This window comes from Cryptomeria japonica, chromosome 5 (genome assembly GCF_030272615.1).
Source record: "Cryptomeria japonica chromosome 5, Sugi_1.0, whole genome shotgun sequence".
NCBI classification, from domain to species: domain Eukaryota; kingdom Viridiplantae; phylum Streptophyta; class Pinopsida; order Cupressales; family Cupressaceae; genus Cryptomeria; species Cryptomeria japonica.
In genome coordinates, this window is record NC_081409.1 from 674372312 (window position 1) to 674391350 (window position 19039).

General features: G+C 41.7%; 1 protein-coding gene across 1 annotated transcript in view; it reads right to left on the reverse strand.

The window, feature by feature from the left end:
• Positions 1–3744: 3744 nt before the first annotated feature.
• The window catches only part of LOC131039522 (uncharacterized), a 106211-nt gene continuing 90916 nt past the window's right edge, over positions 3745–19039 (reverse strand). The window contains exons 8-10 of the mRNA XM_057972300.2: positions 4473–4552; positions 4311–4360; positions 3745–4205 (exon numbers count right to left, since the gene is read on the reverse strand). Coding sequence (XP_057828283.1) covers positions 4063–4205; positions 4311–4360; positions 4473–4552 — 273 coding nt within the window. The 3' untranslated portion in view covers positions 3745–4062. The remainder of the gene's footprint in view (positions 4206–4310; positions 4361–4472; positions 4553–19039) is intronic.

Genomic DNA, 19039 nt, shown 5'->3' on the forward strand with positions numbered 1-19039 from the left:
ACCGCTTTCTCCACGAATTCGTCTAATTCGTTTTCCTCCAAGGCAAGCATAACTCTAACCTTCCAAGAGACGAAGTTTGATGTGCCCTCAAGTCTGTCTTCAACTTTAAGTTCGTTCACCATCTTTGATGTTCATAGATGTAATCAAACTCGAAGGCAAGAATGGAGGATAACCATGCTTCTAAGAATTTGATTTGATCTTTTCTTAAGCCTACTCTGATACCATGTCAAGTTTTAGTGATTAGATTAAATAGACAAAATTTACACAATTACACAAGGATTGCCCTAGAAAAGCCTTCCTCTTGAAGGTGAAAAACCCAACAATGAAGTATGTCTTTATTATCTCAACTATGTCAAGTGACTTTACAAATAATTTCGTCACACTTGAAGCTATATATATATATATACCCTAGACTATTGTATGCAATCCAAACTACTGTAGAAATGAGGATTGTTGTAAGATGGTCAGTTCTTCCCGGTTTGACTTCTATATCAATTTATTTGTTTTGAAGATGAGAGCACACACAACTGAAGAATGAAGACGCCCTGCTAAAGAAGAACACGAACTGTTGATAATGAATTCGAATTGCCAAAGGAGAAATACGGATCTGCTGAATGATGATGTTATTTGATCTGCTAGTGTTTGAATGATTCGATGCCTTTGAGAGGGAGAGACAAATCATATATACCCGATCATATGTCCCTTCAACCAGCACGACTTTCTCCGAGAGTCGGCCATCATATTAAACATCACGTCTCTTCATAGAGAGCAATTATAATCCAATCAACACATCTATTGAGCATAATTATGAATTGGTTATGTTAACACATCTTATGTTAGAACCGATTCACATCTTAATTGGTTTATTACAAATACGTCTTAATTATTATTTCATAACAAGGTCAATTCAACATGAATATAAATAAATAGGTGTAACTAAATTGTCTAAGGCTGATTAGGCCAATTAGGCAATTTAGCTGTCTAAGTCGGCTCAGAAGAATATTGACCGATGCTACTGCATCAACAATTGTATGGATGAAATCTTTCTATTTTGTTATTTGAGCAATGTTGTTCCTGATTCTTAGAAAGGGATACATAGGTAAGGCCATCTATTTCTAATTTCTAGAAAGGGATACATAGGTAAGGCCATCTCAAATGAGCTTTTCCTCTGCAGTGCAAGATTGTATAATTGTGGCATAGAGCTAATGCATTGCTATGTTTGGATAAGGTTATCAAACTAGTTCTTTGAAATTGAGTAGAAGCTGGTTGGTCAAATAAGATATAATTGAAGGTGGAATGCAAGTGATTAAAAAAATAGTAGTAACTAAGGGTGTTTATTACAAGATACTAGTAATGTTTTTGGAGAATTTTCAGTTTTCTTTCATAATCTGTACAGGTGAATATTGGTGACCTGATTATTTGATGGTATCTAGTAATGTTCAATATAAGAAACTGATTCACAAGATACCTTTTTAAGGACTTGTCAACCATTTTGGTAGGGAGGAGACTTCAAGTTTGATTGGGTAAAGAGTCCATTGGCCACAACACATCGATATGGGAGAAAATTTGAATGAACTTGCATGATTTTTCAGGTGATAAAGGGAAGCACTCAAAATAATGGGGTTTTATCAGCTCTTACTAGTGGGCCTTGGTTTGGCATCTCCATGGACTTTTGTATTAGGATTCTCTCACCAGGTGACGACATTGTTTTTGTTGTTGTGCGTATATTTCAAGAAAAAGTTTTCTGTTATAAAAAGACTAATGATGCAGGATAAAATGCTAATTTATTTTTTAGAGAAGTTGACACGTACATTGCTTGCCAAAAATTCAATCATGATATAAAATTCCCTAAACACTTCTGTTGAACAGTATTGAGGAAAATCAATAGAAAATTACAGTCCAACCCATCTCATCGCCCTAAAATGGATGGGCAAAATAGCAAATTACAATCCAACACATCAACCTCAAATGGATGGGCAAACAGAAGTGAAAACAGTAGCCTGGGAAACTTGCTGTGGACTATTCAAGGCAGTGGGATTTGCCCTTGCCTAATGCTAAAATTTGGCTATAATTAAGTGTTAATAGGTCCACTAAAACCCATTCATATCATTTATGGAGGCAGTCCAAACGGAGTTATAGACTGAATTGGCTTGCCAAGGGACTCTCGTACAAGCAGCGATGCAGAAGAATATTGTCTCAGCAGATAAAACGAGCCTTAGAAGAATCCAATCAGAAATATGACCAGCGCACTGAACTCCTTAGAAAAGAAAAGATTTTCCATTATGAGCAGGTGTTGGTATGCTTCCATAAGAAGCAGTTCCCAGAAGCTACGTAGACATACTGAAACAGATGAAGAAGTCTGTGCAGAGCCTTGAGAAAGTTGAATGACAATGAATAAGTTATAAATCTGCCAAAGGAGTTGGCCATTAGGCACACCTTCAACATTAAATCTTTAATCCCATAATAGTTGCCTCGAGTGATTTAAAAGTCGACATGAAAGAACTACATCATAGGGTGGTTGACACAAAGTTCCCATACAACAATTTTCAAGCATGGGAAGATGATGCAGCAGCAATAAATGTCATTATTATATATAACTCCACCTATTTTATATCTGGCTACTGTAAACATCATTCAGGAATGGTTGCCACTATATCTGTAATCAGAATATAGGAACTAGAAAAAGTCCAACTTGAGCAGATCAAGGGAGGTTTTATTTGGTTGGAAAAGCAGAGGACCATGAAGAATGTTGTCAAATGCAATACCCATCCCTTTGACCTTGAGGGCTAGTTAGGCAAATATTCAATGGGAAAACATGGAAAAATAGTTTTTCATAATCTAGGAATATCTCGAAACATAATTCAGGAGACAGGCAAACTTATGTTAACACTAACAAATACAAATGCAAACAAAAGGCATATTTCCCTTGTTTGGGTTACTTTCAAATGTGTGTAAAATTTCAGAATAATTCATTGAAAAAAGTATTTTCATAATCATAATATATCTCTTGAATATAATTCAAAAATAAAGGCAAATTTATGGGAACACTGATCAACAGTAAATGCAAATACAGCAAGAATATATTGACAAAGGCAAATCTATGGGAATACTGAGTAATGGAAATGCGGTATTTAGTCACATTGCCTTCGATGGGAACAATTTCAAATGTGTGCAAACTAGAATACAACATTGACAATAGCATTTTCATAATGAAACGATTTCTCTCGAAGATAATTTAATAGACAATGGAAAATTTATAGGAACACTGATTAGTACAAATATGAGTACAAGCAATATTGAGAAAAGAAAATTTATGCTAATATTGACTCATGCAAATAAGAGTACTAATTCATATTGCGCTTGATGAGGTTAATTTCAAAGAAGTGAACAAACAAATAGAACTAGAAAAGATACATTAAAATTTTGAATAACCATGTATAAAGAGGCACTCTTCCAGATACCATCTCTCCAAAAGATCACACATTCGAATGTCATATTTTCTTTATTTATTGAAGGACCACAGATCCATGCACCTCATCTACTAGTTATACTAAACTTTAAAAGACAATTACTTATCTAGAATACATTGACATAATGGTTTAATCACACCAGAAAACATTAGAATTCTCCATGCTAAACTTTTCCCTAATTTGGCTAGTTGAAAAATGCTACATGTTTCATTTACTAAAAAGAATGAAATAACTCTCTTAAACAATGGTGGGCATTGTAGAACATGCGCAAAAATAATTTTCAATTTCAAGATGATATTATTTATTACCTTCTACATTCTAAAACAATGTTAAAAAGAACAAGCCATTCTTTATCCTTTTATTGTAACCCTAAAAATTAAATTCTTAAATTCCTGGAATCCCATGAGTTACAAACAAGAACTTAAAATCAGTTTGATCCATAGATTAAGATTGAAAACTAGGAAGGCAAGGGGTGAAATTGGAACATAATTTTGGAAGACTTTTGACAAATGTTTGATTTCTAGCGAGCATAAATGTCCTAAAACGAAGGGTTAAAAAGGCCCTGAAGAGAAATGATTGCCTGGTCATTTGCCTAAATATTAAAGGAATACAATCCTTTTTCTTGATAATATTCATAAATCCAATCCTTTATAATTTGAATTTCAGCTTTCCGCTGCTCTACAAGCCAAGCTGGATCATCTTCTCTTGCCTGACGCAAATCCAGGTGATGGGCACCTGCCAACAAGAAAACAAATGTAGAAACTTCTCTGACAAAAGAAAATTTGATTCAAGAATTATTTGTTTGAAGAGGCATCTGCATGTCTAGGACATGTGGAGTACCTTTCTCTGTTACAAGTGCGACAATGCTGCTCGAAATATTCGTTAAAACACTGGAACAAAGATCAAGGAGCAATAAGATCTTTTCAGATGAAAAACAACAATGTTATGAAATGGTAGAAACATCCTTGGAAATTAAATAGAAATGAAAAATGTATAGCTTACCCCCCACCACTCCAAGGATCCCAAAGACCATTTGAGAAAATGATATTGCTACCATAGTTTTTCAAGACCGTGCCTATACTCTACAGAAGAAAAAAAGACACAAATAACAGTACGAATATATTCATATTCACAAATGATTGTATATATAATCTTCTACATTCTGTTAAAACCAAAAACCAGGAATTGGTACTGGAATTTTTTTTAAGTGGGGGGATCATAAATAGGTCAGGTCAAGAAATGGCAGAACATCAGATATACTTCAATTGAAAACTTCAGTACAAAAGAGAAGAACATTCAAATGTAAAAGCTTCATCTGTCTTTCCCCAATTATGAAAGAAAACTGCAGCATGCATTTTTATCATCTGTAAATGTATGCAATTAAAATTTAAAACATGAAATAAGAATTAAAACATAAACTTAAATCCTAATTACAAATTCAATGCAAACCTCAGATTGAGTGCACAAAAATCATTTGCTCAAAACATTGACAATATGTGGATGCTCAACTCAGCAACATAACACTGATGAGTTCATCTAAGAAAATGGGAATAGGAAGGCTGAAGGATCTTGGCAAAGAGAATAGATGCCAGGAGGAGTCAAAGGAAGAGGATGATCCACCATTTACCCAGGTGGAAAGGAAAAAGGAGAACAAAAAGGCAGCGACCTCTGAAGTTTCCACTAGAAATAGATTAAGGGCGGACTGTGGGAATATAAAAAGCTTTGGGCACAAATCTTCAAAATGGCACTGGGAGCAAGACAATCTTCAGAGTATAGCTGATGGGATTCAAAGAACTATCCCTGAGATTTGCTTAAGTAGCACCCCTCTTAAACAATGAAGATTATGTCTTGGAATATAAGGGGGCTAAATACCCTGCATAAGCAAAATATTTTGTCTAATTTTATAAGGGATCATAGGCCTGATATTATGGTTATTCAAGAAACTAAGATGCAGAGGGATCAAGTTCTAAAAATGAATTTTTTTAAGAATTTGTGGAATTCATTGTAACAGTTCATATGGAGACTCAGGGGGGTGCGCTGCTTTTTGGAATGAAAACTGTCTCTGGTATTAGCATATGGGAAGATGCCAATCACATTGCCGTTAGATTTAAACATATTAGGGATGACTTTAATTGGATCCTGTCCAATATCTATGCGCCCAATAATAAAACTTCTAGGAGGAAATTTTGGATGAATCTAGCTAACTTCAAGTCTTAGTTTCAGGATGATAATTGGATCATTATAGGGGAGTTTAATACTCCTCTTCAGGATATGGAGAAGTTTGGAGGTTCTCAGATTCAAGCTGATAACAAGCAAGAACTTTTGGACTTTATAAATAATCAAGGTCTCCATGATCTGGATCTAAGAGGGGCCTCTTTCACCTGGACTAATAGACATGCTGGTAATGACCTTATTCAAGTGAGACTTGACCGTGCCCTTATTTCCAATGGATGGTTTTTTCCCTATGTTTGTTCCTTGAATGCTCTATCAAGAGTTAAATCTGATCATTACCCTCTTTGCTTTCAAGCAGAGCCTATTTCAAGTAAGAAAAATCCTCTTTTTCCTTTTGAAAAAATGTGGACCCAGCATCCACAGATTTTCACCAAAATTTTGGAATGGTGGAGTACTAAAGTTAATGGCAAAGCCATGTTCCGTCTAGCTAAAAAACTTAGAATGGTCAAAACCAATATCAGAAAATGGAACAAAGAAATTTTTGGTAATATGTTTCAATCCAAGGCTAGTATTCAATTAGAACTGAAAAACATTCAAGATAAAATCCAGAGGGCCTATGTTGGGGATTACTTGGCCAAGGAAAATGAGATTCTTACTCAATACCATGATATTAATCCAAGGAAGAGGATTTCTGGAAACAGAGATGTAGATCTATATGGTTGGCTTTTGGGGATAAGAATACTCGATTCTTCCATATGTCAACTCTCAAACACAGGGCTGCTAACCGGGTTTCACATATTCAGCGAAATGGGATAGTTTTTGACGAGGAAATCTGGGAGGAAGCTGTTCTTTTTATCTCTGATCTTTTATCGGCTGAAGGTTCTCTAGATGAAGACAAGCAGAAGGAATTTATTGAGGCTATCCCAAGATTGGCAGATGAAGAATGCAACAGATGTCTTGTGGCTGTCCCACCCCTTCAAGAAATCAAGAAGGCTGTATTCTCGTTTGAAGGAAACAAAGCTTCGGGACATGATGGTTTTCCAATGTTTTTCTTTCAAACATTTTGGGAGATTGTGGTGGAGGATGTGGGTAATGCGGTTAAGGAATTTTTTGGCTCTAGAAGGATTCTCAAGGAGCTGGATTCGACCTTCATTGTGTTGATTCCTAAATTCCCAGGAGTGGATTCTTTTGAGGATTTCCACCCTATAAGCTTGTGCAAATCATTTACAAAAATTTTGCCAACGTGTTAACTACTAGATTGCTTAATGTGCTTCCTCGTTTCATTGCTGATTAGCAGAATGGTTTCGTTCTAGGACATAAAATTTTTGGATTCCATCATTATTGTCCATGAGAATATACATTCTCTTGAGAGCTCCAACTGTCAAGGATTCATGCTTAAACTTGATTTATCCAAAGCCTATGATCGGGTGAATTGGAACTTTCTGATAAAGGTCCTAGTTGCTTTTGGTTTCAACAACAGATTTCTTGATTTGGTTTGGCAACTCATTTCTACTTCCAAATCAGCTGTAATTATTAATGGTTCCCCCTCAAATTTTTGAGGTTTCCAAAGGCCTTTGTCAAGGAGATCCCTTATCTCCTATCCTTTTCACCCTTTTGGCAGAAACATTTGGGAGATACATGCTCAAAATGATTCGTTCTGGAGGGTTGAAAGGTCTATGACCTTCTGAGGTGCTTATTTGTTCCCATCAGCAATTCGTGGACAATACTATTGTCATGGGGAATGCTTCAATTGGGGAAGCTCACTCTCTAAAAAGAATACCGGTGGACTATGTAAGTGCTTCTGGCCAATGTATAAATTATTCTAAAAGTTATCTATACTTTATTAATATCCCCGAGTCAAGGCAAAAGATGATTTCCAATATCTCGGGGTGTTCCACTGGTTATTTACCTGTTGTTTACTTGCGACTGTCGCTTTGCTCCAAAGTGTCTGATTCCTTCTGGATGTCTTTGATTGATGAGTTTCATAGAAAAATTGGTTGGATGGAAGGGGGCTCTTCTGAGCCAGGTTGGCAAAATTCAACTTTTAAAGGCAACTCTCCAAAATCTTCTAGTTTATGCTCTTAGCCTGTTCAAAATTCCGGCTAAATCTGTTGATGCTATTGAAAGAATCTAGAAGAAGATTCTCTAGTCTGGAGTGGAAGAAAAAAAGATTTTAATAACGGCCTCCTTGCTAAACAGATTTGGAGAATCTTCAACTCGAAAGGTGAATGGAATGCCATTTGGAAAAGCAAGTACCTCCATCATATTGATTCAATACAGGGATTACTTGAATCTCATGAGATTCCTTTAGGATCCACTCTATGGAATTATGTTGTCCAACCTAAGAACATTGTTGGCTCTGGAGTTGGTTGGAAGTTGATATCTAGAAGAGGAATCAAATTTTGGGAGGATAGCTGGATTGGCCACGGACCGCTCTGCAATCATTCAACATTCAGTAAGTACATGGTGGCTTGCAAAGCTAGATTTGAAATTTGAGTTGCTGACTACTTTGGTGAAGATAAATGGGTTAACCTATTAGAAATTAGCTCCGAGCTGCAGCCTCTTCAAATTTCTTTGAATTCGTATCTGTCGAACTTGTTTGAGGAGGATCAGTTGGTATGAAAATATTCTTCTACGGGGAAATTCTCAGTTGCTTTGGCCTTGGCTATCCGATTTGAGGCCCTTCCCCCCCCCTCCCCCTTGGGCTGGTGTTTGGTACAAGTATCTCATCCTGAAGATCAATATCTTTTTCTAGATCATGCTGCAGAATAAAATTTTGACCATTGACAATCTGTGCAAGAGGGTTTTTTGCCTAACTAATAGATGTTTTTATGTGCATGATAGACGTTGAGTCTAATTCTCATTTGTTTTTGCACTGTGCTTATGCTTATGAGGTTTGGGGATCCTTACTTCAGACTTGGAATTTAATGTGGACCACTCCCTCTTCTTTAGTGGATCTTCTTGCCCAATGGAGTGCTCCAACTTCTAATCATGCTTTGCAGTTGTTGTGGTCCTTGATTTTTCCCCATTTGGTATAGGGTTTGTGGAAAGAACGTAACAACAAAGTCTTTAGGAATACTGCATCTCCTCAAAAAGTTGTTTTTAACAAAATCCATAGGGCTGTTTAGTCCTAAAGGTATGGTGGTGAATAATCAATAACACAGTAGTACCTGCATGTACCAAGCATTCATAGAACAGAGCAATTGTACATCATAATATAAATGATAGATGATAACCATTAGACCAAAAAGTTATATCTTTATTCCAATGTCTCCAATCGTCCCTACATGATCCCCCTTCCGAGGTTCCAACCAAACAATATATAGACCCGATGGTTGGCCAAGTTGCCAACCGTCACCGACTCCCAACTACCCGACGGGAACCTCTCGGCAATAGCAAAACATAACACACTTATAATTATTATTCGTACCAACATACGTTTTTACCCCTAACATTATCCCCCCCACAAAACGTAGTCGTCTTCCAGACGACTCAGACAAGAGAAACTGAAATAAAACACAGCTAAGACTGAGAAGAGGGAGGAGGCGTCCCTGTAGTGGTAGTAGGAGGAGGTCACAGCCCGGCCTGAGTTTTCAGGTTCTTTTCTGCCATTAACTGCCGTTCCCGCGCTTTCTTTACCATGTGGGCTGCTTCCATTAGCTTTTTATCTTTTTGCTCCAGCTGTGAAGTGAGTGCTGCCACCTGGGCTGCCAATGCCTATGCCTCCTTCTCTTGCATACTGCAGCAGGCTTCACATGTAATCATCTTCAGTTCCATCTCCTTCCTCAAGCTCTTCTCTACTGTGGCCAACTCCGTCTACTTCCTGCTCTCTTTTTCTAGGGTTACTACGTAGATCTGTTGGGCCTCTTTCTCTACTTGATGTTGCCGCATCTGCAAGTACACCTCTCGAAAAGTTCCCTCCATACTGCGGAAGTTAGTATCTAAGGTGCCTAAACCTTCTATCAAGTGCATGTGGGTCCAGTTCTGAATCATCTCCGGTGTACTATTATCCGGCCATCCCTGCTGCTCAAGGTACTGCGTGAACTCATCTTTGCACCCCTGGGCCATAAATTGACACAGTTGTGTCACGTCGGCTGAATTACCGACCTCCATCTGTCCAGTAAGCTGAGCCATGCTGTGTGCAACATCGGAGAGTCCTTGTATCTCCGTCAGGAATCGTCTGAGTGAGCCTGCTGGGTCACCCGGATTAGGTAGTGTGATATGGAGTCCAGTGAGAGTCCCTTCCAGGCCACTGCTATGCTCGTCCCTTCTCTGCTGCTTCTGATCAGTGGGTCTCTCCTCATCTGGAATAGTGACCTCGCTATCTAGAGTCACGCTTGGCCTGATAGCCATGTTATGTGGTGCAGGGGAAGGGGGCAGGTGTGGGGCGAGCGCGAACTGTCCTAGCCACCCATCCAGCGACGCGTCTATATCCTCATCCGTCATAGTACCCAATGCTGCCTCTAAGTTAGCTGATGTCGTACCAGCTTCCGTTACCGCCGTACTAGTTCCTGCTACCGCCGTACCAATTTCGGTTGCTATCGTACCAGTTTCTGCTGCCAGAATAGCCAAACTGATATGTGGCAACGATACTTGTCGTTGTGTCGGCGGCTCCCCTTCGCTAATCTTCTGAAATAGTACCCCCACTGGTCGAACGTCTCCTACTGGGCTGGTGACTGCAAGCGCCTCTTGAGGTACCAAGTGTGCCGAAGCTAATTTTGAGGGTGTAAACTTTACCCTCGTACTCTTCCATTGTGCCCGCAGTCCCCCCTGTTGCTCCTCTTCTTCATCTTCTTCCTACTGGCATGACTCTGTTTCTTCCTCCTCTATGGTGGTGTGTTCCGACAAATGGAACCCTTCATCCCCACTTTCCTATTCTTTTGTTTCTTCCGCTTCCTCGAAATCCTCGGCACTGCTAACCTCTTCAATTTCCACAGATGTGTCTAGCCTCCTCCTCTTCCGTGTGGGTTGTGCTATGTCGCCAAGGATGTCCAGGTGAATGTAGTAGTACATAGTGGGTTTATTTGGTTCGACCCGTCCGTGAGGTTCAAACGTCCCCCAATCCTCTGGCAGTACCTGTAGGCATACGGCATCTAGGAACAAGTTGATGGCATGATGGCACATGTAGAATGCTTTGTGTTCTAATCTCAGGAAGTTGTGAATGTGTTCTGCCAAGAGTTGCCCCCAGTTGTACACTTTCCCGCATCTGATCTCGTTCATTAACCCAATCATCCATATGGCAATGTCTGAGGCCCAACTGGCTCCTGTCAGGCGGCTTTTAACCAAGTCCATCAACATCCTCCACTCTCCTGGTGCGATAAAACTACGCTTCATTCCCCTGCTATCGACCCAGACGCTCTTCCACTGTTCTTCTGTGAGGTCTTCTTTGCACACCAGGTCTATCAACCATTTTTTCTTTTCTTTGGTAAGGTTTTTGGTTGGTTTAGCAGCAGATGCTCCTCTATCTGGTATGCCAAATACGCGCCTGAAATCCTCAGGTTTGAATGAAACCCGCACTGTGCACCCTTGGAACTGGATGACCGAAGCTCGTTCATGAGGGTTATAACCAGATACCATGGTCCGGAGGACTGACTCGAACTCCTTAATGTTAAATATGGGCATCTGCACAGCGTGGTCAACCTGTGCTTTTTTTAGCGATTCCTTCATCACATGGTCTGGAGGGTTTTCCTCCCATCAAGTACGGCATTCACTGCCAGTCACTCTCGAATGCTACGTTTGTTGCTGTGAGCTCCTCTGAGTCCTTTGTTGCCTTCGGTCTGCTCCTGGTTTTCCTGTTGCTGGTAGGCTCTATGGCAGTCATGGTTGTACTGCAACTGCCTTTCTCTACCCTTCTGCCCATACCCCTTCCTGAGTCGTCATTATAACCGTCTGCCAGACTGTCTTGCCATTTGGTACAGCCCATTGTGTCACTTCCAATTTCCCCGTTGTACGGTCCCTTCCTTGTGTTCTGCCTTTCGCCTCTTATACCCTTCGCCAAATGCTTGTCGTACCGGTAGATTGTTGCCGTCGTACTTCCTTGTCTGCCGCCGTACAGACTTCTCCTGCCTCTGCTCGTGCTGGGTTGCGCTGACCGTACATCGTACGGTGGAGATATGCCCCTTCTTCGTGTCTTGTCCGTACGGCCAAGTCGTACACCGTACGGTCTTTTACTCTGGTCTATGCAACGTTTTTTGTACGCACAAGCAATGTGCACTAAACGTCGTACACGTACGGACACACAAGCAATATGACATACACGTTTGGTGGATGGAGGTCGTACGTCATACACCGTACGGTGGTCTTTTCTCGTGCCTAATGCTTCGTACGTCGTACAAGTACGGTGATCTCACGTTTTTTATTGTGCTTTGGGCGTCGTACGTCGTACAGTGGTTCTTACTTAACTCCCTGGTACCCTGAATCCGTATGCCGTACGGTATAACCTGTTGCTCCACCTGAAATCCATACGCCGTATGGCTCAGCTTGCCTTCTGTGGTTTCTGCTTGATTCCCCTGTGCTCTAAATCCGTACGCCGTACGGTATACCCTGTTGAGCAATCTGTACGCTATACGGCCCAGCTTCCTGGCGCTCTTGTCTTCCAAACTGCGTACTCAGCACCCCATACGAATTGGTCAATTCCCTCGTGCTTCCTTCTGCATCCGTACCAGCAGTTCTGTTCAATGTTGTCTGGCTATCAGGTTCATCCTGCTCTCTTTCCTACGTTGTGCCTAATGGGGCCTCCTGGCAACTTTTATAAGCACTTTTCTTTTTGAGGGTTAGGGTTAGGTAAACGTGTTTTATTAATTTAACATAAAATACTTGCTTTTTCAGTAACCTTAATTTTTCCTTACTACGTTCACTTGTACTTGCCTGACATTCCAACTTTTTAATGCCTGCTGATTTGGCCTTCCTTGCTCTTTCCCTATATTTCCCCTCTTCAGCTTTTAAGACCCCTTGTTTTACTAATCGTCTTATTTCTTTCGTCTGGCACGGTTTTTTCAATATTAGCTTCTTTGCCTTTAGTTTACCTCGGTACTGTTTGGCCTGCTTGCCTAGATTAATCTTCTCCACATCTCATTCCTCGTACTTGATGGGTTTATCCCTATCAAACTGGTGTGCTGGCGTGGCATCCACTCTTGCCATTCCTTCTTGATATCTACCATACTCTGGGAGGAAGGATTGTTCCTCCATCCCCCCGCTTGATTCTCCTAACTCACATATTTGTAGCATGTGACATTCCGAGTGGAAGACCTCATAGTCCTCCATTTGCCAATGAAAAAGTCCTGCCATCGAACTGGCTCCATCCTCCGAACACCCGTCTAACTCCAACACTCCTTCCTTGTCGGGTTCTTTCCCGCCTCTGCCTCCTTCAAACCCCGCTCCCATCAATTGGAATCTTTTGAATCGGAGTCTGATGACGCGAGCTCTTCGTTGACGGACTGGTTCCTGAGATCAATTACATACTTATGACCGTCACTCTCGATTGAGAGTGTATTCCTTTTCCAGTTGTGATTAGCTTTGGCCATGATCAGCCACCCCCTTCCTAGAAGAGCATCGTACGCTTTCCTTTCCAGCGGAATGACTACAAAATCTAGGAGGAACTGTTGCGTCCCAATTACCACCTTTTGTGCCATGAGGGTGCCGAGGGGTTTGATACTGTGTTGGTCGGCACTGACCAGGTGGAAGGTTGGTGGCCATAGGGTAGGCTTGCCCAGGCTTTGCCAAGTTCCCTCCAGTAGCACGTTGACTCCGGACCCACCATCAACAATGGTGTTAGTAAGCTTCTACCCCATTATATCCATCTCTACTACTGCTGGTTTCCGCCCAGCGCCCACCGCAAGTAGCATAGGATTCATGGCATCCGTACCAGGTTCCTTCACTGGGTCCGTGGCATGGTCTGCAGAAGGTCGTACACTCGTACGGGTATTGTGGTTTGTAACATCTGCTTGATGATAGTTTTTTCTGGTTCCGGCCGGACCGGCATATCGGCGGCCAAGCGCGAGGCTCTCCGTTCTCCAGCCATCGCCCGCTAGATATCTGCCCTTGCCTCCTGAAGTCTTTCTTTTTCTGTGCGAGGGTCCGGGTACCTGGCTTTCTTGTTTTGCAACCTTGTGATTGCCAGTACGTCTTCCTTTGATCCCTCTACATCGAGCATGTTCACCCCTTTTTGCTTTGGACAATCTATGTCCTCGTGATTCCCTAGACCGCACCATCTGCACAACAAACTTCCTACCTCACCTCCGTTTTGGCATTCTCGGGCAAAGTGACCCCATTCGTTGCACTTTCTGCACTGAATCATGGGTCGCCCCTTCCCGTCGTATTGAATTCTGCTCCTTGGTGTGTTATTATTGGATCTGTTGTTCCCCCGACAATTGTTTCTGTATCCTCCGGGTGAGGCGTCAAGGTTTGCTGTTGGCCTTGGAGGTGTTGTTGGTGGTGTGGTTTGGTCGGGTTGGGCATAGAGCACTTGTGTGCTCTATGCCTTCAAGTTGTACGGGCATTCCTTGGTGGAATGTCCCGTTATTTGGCAGATGTCACAGAAGACTTTACGGGGACAACCTCCTTTAGTGTGCCCTTCCGTCTTGCAGTCAGTACACCATAGTTCTTTTCCTTCCCTACCACTTTCTTTGTCACCTTTTAACTCCTCCATCATCCTCATCATATCTTTGCGGAGTGCTTGCATTGCTTTTGATCCTCCATCGCTGTCGTCGTCCGTACTGTCACCATTGCTGCTCTGTCGTTTCCCTCGGTATGTCTTGTTTTCACTTTCAATATCCATGGCATGATTGTATGCTTCATCGTACGATGGCGAAGGTACTACTTTCATCGTCCTTCTCAGGGATGGTACCAATCCCTCCACGAACCACCACTTCTTGAGGCCATCTGTCGGCTGGTTCTCCATTTTGTTCAGTAGTTCCCTCAGTTGTCTGTTATATGCGCGTACGCTTTCGTTTTTTCCTTGTTTGGTGTTGTAAATTTCCACCACAATCTCGTTGTCGTCCCATAGGAGTTTGAATTCTTCCTTGAAGGCCTTCTTCAAATTGCTCCAGGATGTTTTATGCTGCGCATCAAGGTCTGTGTACCAGTCAATAGCTATTCCTTGCAAAGTGGCTGGAAATGCCTTCACCCAGTAGTCCCGGTCGTCCTGGCCATTTGCTTCCCAGATGGTGACGCATGTCTTGCAATGTCGTACGAGATCCTCTGATCCGTCGCCCATGAATTTTGGAAGTTTTTGTTTCTCCGGGGTGTGCCATCGTTCTTTTCTGTGTGGTTTTATGTAGTGCCTGGAAATGGCTATATGCCGGGAAGGTACTATGTGTCCAAGTGGTGTCGTACGCTCCTGGTCTGGTTGGGTCCCTACCAACCGGGCTTTGGTCACCTTCACTTCTATAGTCCCTCCTTCCCGGGGTTTCCGGATCCGATCTTCCTATTTTGATGCCCTCTGACAAGGACAAGTTTTTAATGCCGGACAACGTTGCTTCGAAAATAGTGGCAATTTCCTCGTGCAGGTCTCGTACCGCCTCCTCTCCTTGTTCGGAAAATTCCGATTGGGTACTTTCTGATTTGGTTTCGGAGTCTTCTTCACTTGACGTCAAGTGTGGGGCTTGGTCGGCGAGATCTTCCTCCGCTACGTCTGGAAGTGGCAGGTTCCTGGCGACCTCGGCCAACTCCTTCCACGTACACGGTTTTTGCCTCTCCCGACTACGACTCCGACTCACACTCCGACTTCTGTTGTGTTTCTCTGGACTCCTTGAGTCGGCAACCTCTCTTAGTCGCCATCTCCTGTTGGCCTGTTCTTTTATGCGGAGGGATCGCCGTACAATTCCCTCGTTTACTCCTTCGGTAGCAATGGTACGTTTGTCTTTGTTTGGCTGTAGGGGCATCAAGTGCCAGAGGTACGGCGCTGATTGGACTCCCTCTCCTCTTCCTCCCTACGACTTCGTTCCTCGTACCATCGAAGAACTTGTTGCCGCCGAAGTTCCTTTGCTGTTTCTTCTCTTTGGTTTTGTCGTGCAATCAAGTTTTTGGCAAGTAACCTTGGAATGCTCCCGAGGAGGTCAAAGACGGGGGTGTTGACGGTGAGTTCACCACGTACCGTTCCTTCCGAGACGGCTCTCTCCTGAGCCTCTCGCTGCACGTACTGCGTGACCGACACGTCCCACAACTCTAGCAAGTCCGCCATCAACTGATCCTCTCGTTCTTCTTCCGCAGTATTCTCCTCGTATGTGTCACTGTCCATGACAATTAATTGCTAGTCGAATGGCCGGCCCATTAATTGCTTCCGCCTACCGCCATAGTTATCTCCAGGTTCGTTCAGGCAACGGCGCCAAAATGTTTAGCCCTAAAGGTATAGTGGTGAATAATCAATAACACAGTAGTACCTGCATGTACCAAGCATTCATAGAACAGAGCAATTGTACATCATAATATAAATGACAGATGATAACCATTAGACCAGAAAGTTATATCTTTATTCCAATGTCTCCAATCGTCCCTACATGATCCCCCTGCCGAGGTTCCAACCAAACAATATATAGACCCAACGGTTGGCCAAGTTGCCAACCATCACCGACTCCCAACTACCCGACGGGAACCTCTCGGGAATAGCAAAACATAACACACTTATAATTATTATTCGTACTAACATACGTTTTTACCCCTAACAAGGGCCATTACAGAAAACTTTCACAATGCCAGAACCAATTATAAGGACAAGGTGAATTTTGGTGTCTCCTCCTATGATGCTTGGGTTGCTTCTATATGGAAAATTAATGTGGATATGTATGTTGGTCTCAGTCCTGCCAAATCTCCTAGAGATAATGTTCATTGAATCCTTCCTCCGATTGGGTGGGTGAAAGTTAATTTTGATGGGGTGGCTAAAGGAAATCTGGGGAATGCTGGGTGTGGGGGAGTGACTAGAGATGAAAATGGTAAGCTTATTTCAGCAGTGGCACTCCCCTTGGGATGTCAAACAAACCACCTTGTTGAAGCTGTTGCGGCCTACCATGGGCTAAAGTTGGCTAAGAGCATCAATGCCAATTTAGTTTGGCTTGAAGGTGATTCTAGTAATATAATTCAATGCTTAAAAGGCCAACAAAAACCCACATGGACTATTAAATTTGGATAGAGAAATCTATGGAAATAATAAGGTCATTTCAAAAAGTTAAAATATCCCATGCCTACCATGAAGCGAATGGTCTTGTCGATCATTTTGCCAACATGGGTGTTAGGAGCAATGATGAAAAGGTGTGGAGCCTTGATGATCGCATTTCGGCTGATGTCAAGGCCTTGTTGTCACATGACTTGTCCCAAACTAGACAAGCTAACCCTTTTAATGATTGATGATGTCATTTTTGCTATGATGGTTCGGGCCATTATTAAACAGAGTATTGATTTATTGCTTTTCTCCGGAGCTTTGCTTTCTGGGTAGTTTTTAGTTTCCTCTAGGGTTTTTTTATCTCCATATTTCCGCCATAGCTGCAACCATGGGAGGCGAGAGGAGAAGGGTTGAACCTCTAAACTGTGAAGAGGTCAAAAACAACAAAACCATATGGCGAATTATGAATCGTGGAGGCCTTACCCCTTTCTCCCTTTTAATGATTGATGATGTCATTTTTGCTATGATGGTTCGGGCCATTATTAAACAGAGTATTCATTTATTGCTTTTCTCCGGAGCTTTGCTTTCTGGGTAGTTTTTAGTTTCCTCTAGGGTTTTTTTATCTCCATATTTCCGCCATAGCTGCAACCATGGGAGGCGAGAGGAGAAGGGTTGAACCTCTAAACTGTGAAGAGGTCAAAAAGAACAAAACCATATGGCGAATTATGAATCGTGGAGGCCTTACCCCTTTCATTGAGAGGCTGCAAGGAGCTGATGCAAGTATTACCAAAAAATTTGCTGAGGGTCTGAAGGACAAGAACATTCAAATGGGTGGTAGGAACATTGAGATAGATGAAAAATTGATTGCAGAGGTCACCACTCTATCCATGGACGGAGCATAGTTTTACAGAGACAGGAAAACGTCAGATGCGATGGTCAAAAAATTCCCTAGAAAAGACAAGGAAAGAAAGAAATTGGCAAAAGAGGACAAGAGCAGCAATGATACGGGTAAAATTAGAACTATTTGGCGTTCTATTCTTTTTGTTCTTATGAAGTATATTACCCTAGATGGCAGATATACTAGGGCTTTTGGGCACCATTTCGTTTTGTTGAATCACTTTAGGCATAAGGTGCAGATCTCCTTTCCTTTCATTTTGCTTGCCTCTATCAATGCCAACATCAAAGATCATAGGAAGAACAAGAAAAACCATGTCCTTCACAAGGATTTGTCGTTTTTGATTCATGAGCATATCAAAACTCTTCCTTCTCCGTCTTTTAGAATTCCCGACCCTTCAAATGAGACTGAGGATGAAGAGTCCATTAGCCTCTCTTCTAATGAGGAAGAGTGGAATATTGAGATGGAGGATACCGGCTCTAAGTCAAATATTATCCTGAAGCAAGGCCAAAGGGCTAAGAGGAGCAGAGTATCCCTTGTTTCCATATCCAATTATGAGTTTTTGCCTTCCCATAATTCTATTCCGAATAAGTCGCAGCCTCCCCCATACAGGAATGATAGATCCCCCTTTCCTAATGATCTCAATGTTAACTCTCCTTATCTTAGCATGGACAGAGAAAACCCTGATGATGTCTTGGCCATTGCTCGTGATTCTGCTGTGGATAATTCAAAATGTTCAAGTGGGTTTTCTATGAAATTAAGGAAATTAATGTTAAACTTCAAGTTGTAACCAGTAAACAAGACAACCAAGGTGCAGAACAGTGGAGTGTTGAGCAGAGGAAATCAATTGTGGAATCTATGCAGAAGACGGTGAACACAGTGAATGACCTTAAGAAGGATTGTGATAGCAGAATTTCAAATTTAGAAGAGAAATTAAAAAAAGAATATGATGGTAGATTGAAACAACTAGAAAGCAAGTTCCAAAAAGTTAATGATAACTTCATCTCCTTAGTAACTTACAATCACAAAGTTGTGAAGAATTCAGCTGAAAGCATAAACACTATGGTTGGAAAACTAGAAAACCTCCATCAAGAAGGTACTATACTTGATATGGATTCCATAGAGAAGAAACAGGATGATACTTTTGGGCCCTCCAAGAGGACTAGAACCAATCTAAAGAAGAAATCTCCTAATCAAGAAATATAGGAATTGAAGAAGATAGCCCTCATCATGATACAACTGGAAGTTGAGGCCGCGAAGGCCCTTAAAAACTTGAACTAGGTTTTCCTTTTTGCTGCCATCTCTGCGGTTTTTGGTTTTTTGCTGGTCTTTTGCTGTCTTTTGGCTGCTTTTTAAAATGCTTATATCTTTAAGCAGCGTTTTGTAATAGATCTTTGTTGAAGGGTT